General features: G+C 47.8%; 1 protein-coding gene across 1 annotated transcript; it reads left to right on the top strand.

Annotated features, from left to right (window-relative positions):
* Positions 1 to 8,509, top strand: LOC130885252 (serine protease 52-like). Its single transcript, XM_057786687.1, has 5 exons — positions 1 to 82; positions 4,711 to 4,909; positions 5,885 to 6,135; positions 7,318 to 7,460; positions 8,252 to 8,509. Exons 1-5 carry the CDS (start codon positions 1 to 3, stop codon positions 8,507 to 8,509), a joined length of 933 nt encoding a protein of 310 aa, XP_057642670.1.
* Positions 8,510 to 9,146: the final 637 nt, after the last annotated feature.

Below are 9,146 nucleotides of genomic sequence, written 5' to 3'. Positions count from 1 at the left end.
ATGAAAAGATGGAGAGATGGAAGAGCAGGGATATTGCTGCCATTGGCCTTCCTGCTACCCTGGGCACACAGTTCACTGGCATGTAGGTCTCTGGGGACTCCGAGGCTTAGTCCCTAGGGGGTGGTAGAATCATCCGGGAGCTAGCTCCAAAGGCAAGTTCCCAGGGGTGCCGATTCAGTAGTTGGAGGGGCAGGACTTAGGAATCTGAGGTAGCTGGTCCCTGATCAAATGATCGCTGAGATTCTTATAATACCTGCTCTTTAAAGATGCTGGGGAGGGGGAGAGCCTGGTGTGTGTGTGTGTGTGTGCGTGTGTGTGTGTGTGTGTGTGTGTGTGTGATAATTGTAAGTACAAGAGTTTCCTAGGGTTAGTGGCTACACCAGTACATTTTTTAGAAAAGGTAGCCAGCTTCTGGGGCAGTGATACTTACTGGCTACCTCAGGAAGACTTAAGTCTAGAAAGATCTTTCAAGAATCCCTTTCTTCTGCCACCATGCTGAAAACCTTCTGAAGGGTCTAATGTAAAGCCACCATGTTACAGCACTCAAGCAAGGCGGGACATCAGTGTCCCAAGCGATGAGTGCAGGGAATGTATGCAGTTGGCGTCAATGGGTTGGTCACCAAATTTCAAACCCCTGCCACAGGCTGGGCTGTTTCAGAAACTGTATTTTACAGTAGAGAAGACATAGATTTTCTCCCCTCAAGGTTTTTTGGGCTATCTGGTGGTGGGGATGGTACCTTAAACATAAACACAGGAGCTGGACAGTTGGTTCAGGCCTCAGATTCAGCTACCAAAGAGAATGAGTCAAGAGGATCTCAATTTCAAGCCTAGCCTAGGCTATATAGTCTGGACAATTTAATGAGACCCCTTTCCCAATATAAAAAGTGAAAGAGGGCCAGGGAATGTTTGCTTACAGGTAGAATGCTCCCTATCCCCTATACGACAGCAACGAAACCCTGGAGTAAACCCTGTTGTCTGTGTTCTTGTACAATGGTGTGAAACAGACAAAACAGACTCGTGGAAAAGCTGGGAGGAGCAGATGAAATCAGCCAGTCATCCAGGGGCTTTCTGTACCTTCACACTTGATTTTCTGATGGGGAGGGGGCATATGTGCAAGCCCCGTGCAAATGCCTTGCATGGGAAAGAGCTTGATACATTGCCAAGGCAGACAGGCCAGTACAAATGGGTTGGAGTGAGAGGGAAGAAGACTCAGTGCAGAGATAAGAGACCCACAGGGTTCAGATACCCCAACCTTTGTCAAAATGTTGAACTTGGAGCTCCTGGTTCCCCTAGATTGGCTGGTCACTAAGTCCCCCGGATATGCCCATCTCCACTCCACCCCTGTGCCCAGTTTTTTACATGGGTTCTGGGGAAGCAAACCCTGGTCTTCACACTTGCATGACAAGTCCTTTACCAGCGGAACAATCTCCCCAGCCCTGTCTGTCTGTTCTTGACAGCAATACTGATGGGTCAATCCCAGGGTTTAGAACTGGCAAGATCATGTCTGACCACAGTGTAATGTGTACTACCATTAATCGTGACTCAGTTCTGCAACTGCATGGCTATGCACCCCGATCCCAAGACTTAAGACGATCTTTCTATTTGCTTTTAAGAGGCATTTCTCAGGACTGTGGGACTCAGAATCCCACTAGTCTCCGGGCACTGCCCACCTGTCAGCAGAAACTGCTGGTTCTTCTGCTAAGCTTAGATGTGCTATCAGATATGATCACCCAGCGGTCAGCAATAGTCACTAGTTCATCAGACCTGGCTCTTCAGGGAAGCCTCTCTCCCACATCAGTCCTCAACAGGGTGGACAGGCTCCCAACAATCAATGTTGGACTGGAACGTTTCAGGTTCACCCCAGCAAGCAGTCATCTGAACCACATGCTGTCGGTTCAGTTAAGGCTTGAACCACCTGCTGATTGGTCCAGTTAAGGTTTTTAAAGATTGGGCGGGTTTGGGCAGTATGTGAAATTCAGAAGCCTTGAGCAAGAAGGGAGCAGCTGGGTTTAGAAGTAGTCACCCTTAGCTGAAAGTCTCTCTCTGTAGCCTGCTTTCCTGTTCAGCACCTTTCTTTGCCCATAAGGTGGGACTGTAGACAGGTCCCGAAAGTTTGTTGAGTTTCTTAAGAATCTGTTGCTCATTCGTGTAACAGAGTAGCTGGCTCCGGGAAGACACTCAAGAGGTGGCAGGTGTCACAATGTTTCAAAAAGCTAAGACTGAAAGTTATTTTGTGAATGCAGTCTGACTTCCAGTTACGCAGTTGTTTCAAATAAGGTTTAATTTCTCCCATCCCTGACCAACGAGCTGTTTTGACTCTGTAGGGATTCTAAGGGTCCCTTGCCAGAATACCAGGTGTTTCCATCCAAGATTATATGGTAGGTGCTTTCTAGTGTGCTGGCTCCCCCCCACACAAACCGAGAAGGGTCAAATATACCTCCTTGACATGAACAAGGCAGATGGATTTCCTCTTCACATCTTCAAATGCAACGACACTTTTGGTAATCACCCACTCTCCTGCAAATGGGACGATACTTTCGTATCGTCACCCACTCGCTCTCTACTCTGGCCTCTTGATTTGGGAACTCAAAGGGTTGATGCCTTTGAACAAAGGCTCCTGAATCCTCAACTACCTGCTCATACCACTGATACCAAGATCGTTCATAGTTATCCAGTCATCCATACACTCATCCTGTCAACTACCTGTCCACACATCTACCCACCTACTCCGTCTCTGCAACCATCCAGCTTATATACCCCCCAGTACGTCAATTTATTCCATTTCTATGCATTATTGGGTTCATGCATCATACCGGCCTCTTTGCCTAAGTGCTGTGGCCATAAGAATGTCACGTATGGCTCCTGCCCTCATGGAGATCAGACTAAAAAGAGAAGCAGACAGCAAGAGTTTACAAACACTTGTTAACTGTTGCTGGCATTCTGAGAATACCTAAAACAAAAAAAATGATACCGCAATAAAGGCAATGTAAATTTACACCCTCCATACTCCTGTAGCCCAGGTTAGCCTCAAACTCTAGTTTCTCCTGCCTCAGTTTTGCCCAGATCAGCAAAAATTGCTTTATGATTGAACTAAGATGCCCAGGATAGACAAGGTCACAGATCAGAGGGGAGAGAGGGGAAGGGCCCCGAGGCAGGATGCTGTAGATTGCTGAAAGAAGGCCAGTGGTACTGGGATAGAAATGGAAAGATTGAGATGCAGTGGCTAGTAGTGGGGTGGTGATGTGAGGTGGTGACACAGGTGTTGGGGTGTTGGTGAACAGTGGGTGTGTGGTATGAATGTGTGGCAGTGGTTTGTGGTGTTGGTGTGTGTGCATTGGTGATGGGGCTGTGTGGCAGGGCTGTGTGGTACAGTTCTCTGGTGACAGTTCTGTGACAGTAGGGTCTATGGTGGTTGGCTCCTGTGGTGATATGGTTCTTCGATGACAGAGCTCTTCGGCGAAGGCCTGTATGGCTGCAGGGTGTGCATGGAGTGTGTGGTATGACTGCGGCACAGCGGTATAGTGGCAGGGTATGTGGTGGAGGTCTACGGGGGCTGGCATATGTCAGGGGGTGTATGTGGTGGAGGTGGTAGTGTGTATAAGAGCATCCTGTGTGGTAGGATGGTGGCTATAATGACATGTTGGTGTGGGACTGTGACTAGAGAAAGTGGGAATAGAAATACTGCTGTGACTTTCCTGCAAGAATTGTGTGAATGCCATTGTCACTAGACCTTCACCCGTGCTCCCAGCTCAGCTCTGCTGGCTAGAAGCTGTTGGACATCAGCCTGATGCTTGGCCTCAGGCTCTATTCTTTAAAACAGGGCAGCAATAACGTTAGGCAAAACAGGACTATGCTGTGCAAATAGTGAGTACTCAGTACTGTAGGAGTATTGCATTGATTTCTCTCTTAACCGGAATAATGTAATACTAGAAGGGTGTGGGTGGACTGAGCGGCGGAGTGGTGGCCTAGCATGCATCAGGCCAGAGGTTGATCCACAGTACCAAGAAGGAGGAAGAGGAGGTGGAAAGGGAAGAGGAAGAAGCAAGGAGGACAGGAAACTAGGAGAGGAGAAGAGGAGACACAAAATGAAATAATCCTGGAAAGACAGCAAAAGCTGTCAAAAAAAAAAAAAAACCCTTTCATATAGGAAACATCAAACTGGGGAGAACTGGAACGGTCCTTGGAATTAAAGTTGTGTGAAGACGTTTCTTATCACAATAGGAAAATCAGGACAGGACTAAGAGAGCGGGTGGGCCCATCTTCTTCTGACTGCTGATTTGATGATGTCTGGGAGGTCCAGGAAATCGTGCATTCATTCTGTCCAATGGGATGCAAGACCTACGGCATCTTTCAGGGACAATGAGGCACAATTTAAAAAAAAAAGAAATACTACACAAACTAAGGGGATATAGCAAGATCCAGCTGCAGGCCTGGTGGTTTGGGGTCTCCCTTCTCACGGGCCTCACAGAATTATCCCCAGAAGCAAATGACAGTGAAGGTGGCACCCAGGCCACTCCACATTCATGTAGCCGAGCCCGTGAGAGACATATGGAGGACTTGGGTTAGTCTGTGGGTCCCCTGCCAATGACCCTCTACTGAGCCCTACTGCCTGTGTGAGTGGGGAGAACAGGCTTGTAGCTAAGCCTCTTCTGAGACCCCCAGACACTTCTGGGCCCTAGAACTTCCCTCCCTCTCCCTCATTCGTTTTAGTAACATGCGGCCAGAGGGTAAGCGCCAGATCTCAACAACACCATCATGTCTCTCCTATCGTGGGAGGGGAACCCACGGACATCTTGGAGTTCCCATGGCACGTGGGGATTATGAGCCTTGGCAATCATCTCTGTGGGGGATCAATTCTCAGTGAGTGGTGGATTCTAACTGCGTCCCATTGCTTCCTCCAAGTCAACAAGCAAGTATTTCTATAAATAATGTGGGGTGTGTGTGTGTGTGTGTGCGCGTGTGCGCGCGCGCGTGTGTGTACATGTGTGTGGTAGTAGTAGTACTAGGGATTGAACCTAAGGGCCCGTATTTAATAATTCTCCTGCCTCAGCTTCCCAAGTAGCTGACCCTGTAGGCCAGTGCCAACAAGTTTAACTTAGAATTTGCTTCTTAACCAATGTAGTTGAATGCTTTTCCCAGATGCTGATGACCCCAGAACTTCATTCAACCAGCCATGTGACAACATGATGCTACAATGGCCTGGGTGGTTGAGTGTTCCACCTGACCAGTTCTCCTCCCGGGATTATATATATACTGTTGTGTGTCCTAGGCTTTGCATCTCGCTAAGTACCTGTGGACATGATCCAACCTAATAAACACCTTTCTAAGCAGGTGATGGCAGTAGCTGTCTCTCTCTCTCACTGAACACTCTGAGGATGAGCCTGGAAGATGGCTTGTCAGGGGCCAGCCTAGGCTACATAAGGAAGACCTCGTCTTAAAGACAAACAAACAGAAACCATAAATAGCACAAAAAAGGTGTATCACTATTTGCTCTTGTGGGAGACACAGTGGAGGTGAATGACCACAGAGTAGGAGGGGCATCAAAGGCATTGGTATGTGAGGGTGGAACTTCAGCCCCTGAACACACACCACCAGGTTCTTGAGTCTCACGACTCTTCCCAGACTCCTGCTCTTTTATCTGTCCAGCCCTTCTGGGCACCAAGAATGACGCGTTGGTGTCCTCCAGCTTCCTAGATGCTGCTTTTCCAAGAGAGAATCATCAGGCTAGGTGCTGGAAGTCCAGCTGCCTCCTGCTGCTCAGAGCCCTTTAGCCCCTCACTGCTTACTTAGGACATGGCCCCTGATGGCAGAATGACCTTTCCCTCGGGGATCCCTCCTTTCCTCTTCCATCGCTTACCTTTCCTCTCCTCTTATTTTAAACGAGCTCTAACCTGGAGATCATGCACGGGCGAGATGACTTCAACAACACGGAGAACTTGAAGTATAAGAAAGTGGACAAGTTAATCATGCACCCGAGGTTTGATAGTTGGCTGCTGGACAATGACATAGCTTTGCTCTTGCTCGAATCCCCACTAAACCTGAGCATCAACAGTGTGCCCGTCTGTGTTTCAGAAGTCTCCAACATACTGGCATGGGATAACTGCTGGGTGACAGGATGGGGCATTACCAATACCAGTGAGTGACTCCGGGTTGGGTATGACAGGGTGGCATGTGCCTGGTGTTCAGGAGGGTTAGGAAATTCTAGGAGCTCTGCTGGACCTTGGCATTTTGCCTGGTGGACCTGGTGGCATCAGTTCTCACTGAAGGCCCATGATGTACCTTCCCCTCAGTCCCTCAAGCTGCCAGACTTCGTGAGACTTCTGGAAGCCTAGAGCAAATCGTGTGCTTATGCTATAGAACATGAACCCTGGGCAGCACCTCAGGGGAAATCCAGACAGAAGTTTGTCGAGCCCAAAAGTTCACTCAGTCGAATTCTGAGGGACCATGGAAGGATCGTAGCGTCAGCTGACTCTGCTCGAGATGATGGTGTCAGTATTGCTCTTCTAAGGCCAAGGCCTTTAACTATTTAAAAGCCACAGATCCAGGCCAAGGAAAAAAATCCAGAGTATAAAATGTCCTTTGTAGATGCAATCTGCAGCCCACTCCTAGACTCCTTCCCAGTCATGCTTGCAAACTGATCCCCTTTGTCCATTTTTCTTGGCAAACATGTCTTGTCCCATAATCAGTCAGCAGGGAACACTTTGCAGTCCATGCTGTTTCTCCGTGTAAGCCCTCACGTGGCTGAACCTTGTTCTGGTGCTATGTTCCATCTGGGTGGGAATCAGTCTTTTCTGGTTTTTCTGAGCTTAAAAGAAACAACACCAAAGTTCTTAACACCAAAGTCCTCAAGTATCACACAACACATATGCCTTGACTTTTTCTCTATTCCGGATTCCGCAGTACCTAAAGAGAAAGCAAGATCCGTACCCTGGGAAGTGAGAGCTTCTTCCTGGTGAATGGCTCAGGGGATAGAGTGGTACAAGCCCACATATCTACTTAGGTTCTGTTGGTCATCAGGGATTCAAACAAAACACATTTCCAGGACTGCTGCTGGGGCTTGTGACTACTGTAGGGTTGAAAGATGTTAGACTCAGGCTGAGATTAAGCAAGGACCTGGTCCTGGGGAACTATGGGTGCTTGGGAGATCTTGAGAGTCTTCTGGGCATCTCTTCCTCTCCCACATTCACACCAAACTTTGTTTCTGGGTGAACAGAAGTTCTCGTGTCATTGGGGGTGATGTGGGAGGGAGCCGGCACTCAACTTACAGGGACCATTTCGGCTGAGGCTCTCTCTCCCCCTGCTTCTCCTCTGGGTCAGGTTTACTAAACATCCAACCCTCAAAGCTGCATAAAGTCAATGTGGAGCTGTTCAGATGGGACCAGTGTGGCCATATTATGCCTCTAGTAACCAAGAATATACTGTGTGCTGGGGCTCAAGATGCTGGGAAGGATGCCTGCCAGGTAATGGGTTGGGCTTTACCTGGGGAGGGTGGCTGGCTTTTCTATCCAGTGGATGAGGTACCACATCTGTTTCCTGGGACCACTGTAACAAAGAACCACAATTCTGGGTGGCTTTAATCAACATAGTGATTCTAAATCAGTATGTGGCAAAACCCGTTCCCTCCCCAGCTCTAGAAGGTGAACCATAGCCACCTCTCTAGCTCCTGGTGTGGCCTTGCTCTAATCTCTGCCTCAGTCAGGAAGAGCTCTTCTCCCTTTTGGGTGTATCTTCGAATTTATTTATTTATTTATTCCTTAAGTCATTTACAATGTGGTGCTTTAAGCATTACATTTTATCATTTTAATAGAGTATTTCCCTTCTTGCCTTTGCCATGTATCTCTCTATGTACCCAGTAGACCCAACCAATGGTTTTTTATGAGGCATGATTGATTTTTGCTTATTCTCCACTTTTTGCAATGGTGAGCAAAACAAAGAAAGCTGAGTTGGCAGAAAATGCATTCATGGGGAAGGCATAAGTTTTTCATACAGATCCATCAAAACAAGTGACATGTCACTCAATGGTGACATAGGTGGCGGTGGAAATCAGTCTTTTACCAAGCTGCCACTCATCCAATAGCTTTTGACTAGATTATTTGTTACCTATGCGGCAGTCACAGCCATGTGGCCAGAGGACTGAATAAAAACCAGGCACTTGCCATCGCCGGGACTCTTCAGTATCTTTTGTCAAGAAGATTACACTTCAGCAGGCTTCCTACTGCCCTTCTGCTCCCCAATAACTTTTCTCTCCTAGGGTGACAGTGGAGGACCTCTGGTTTGCAACAAAAAGAGAAACAGAACCACTTGGTACCAGTTGGGAATTGTCAGCTGGGGCGTGGACTGTGGCAGGAAGGACATACCCGGAGTATACACCAAGGTGTCGTACTACCTGAAGTGGATTAGAAGGAAGACAGCGGAGGCAGGGAAACCTTATGTGTACGTGGAAGACTCTGCATGCCCTTTGCAGATCGCTTGCTGGACTATTGTATTTCTGTATTTCATGATGCTCTAACCTGGTGATTAAACGTTACACGGTCCCCAAGTCAAGGTATCCTTTTCAGTGTATGAAATAAGCAGGGTGGACTCAGACTTTGAGGAATGATTCTCGGGACATTTGTTTCACCAGAACTCATTGTACAGATATAGCAGGATGCCAGACAAGCCTGGGGACCACTGTGGAGTTGCAAATGGGGCTGAAAAGCAGGAGGAGTCCTCTCCAAGGGTTGAGAGTTTCTTTAAAGGGGGTGATATTGGGACTAGTCAGGAAGTGAGTAAATATTGGCCAAGAAAGTAGCTTGGTCAAACCAAACAACCAAACAACCCTGAAGAAAGCCAGTGCCACTCACCCCAGGCAGTGTGACAGTCTTATATGGATCACACAGATCAGAAACTCCCAACCTCCCATATAGGAAGAATCTATGATACATGGTTTGGGTTCTAGAAGTCCACATAATTACAGAGAAATGTCAAACCATCCCACAAACCCAAAGATGTTAACCTGGTTAAAACCTGACCCTTGGGGCAGTTGCTCCTTCTTGAGCCTGCACTCATGTGTCAAGAAAACACTTTCACTATGTTCATCTTCGATTTCTTCCTCGGATGTGATCAGGAATCCCTGAGATTCGCCTTCCATCTCATAGAAAGAGGGA

The sequence above is a fragment of the Chionomys nivalis genome, chromosome 12 (assembly GCF_950005125.1).
Source record: "Chionomys nivalis chromosome 12, mChiNiv1.1, whole genome shotgun sequence".
Lineage (NCBI taxonomy): Eukaryota > Metazoa > Chordata > Mammalia > Rodentia > Cricetidae > Chionomys > Chionomys nivalis.
Note: the sequence above shows the minus strand (reverse complement) of the source record. Positions and strands in the feature narration are given on the sequence as shown.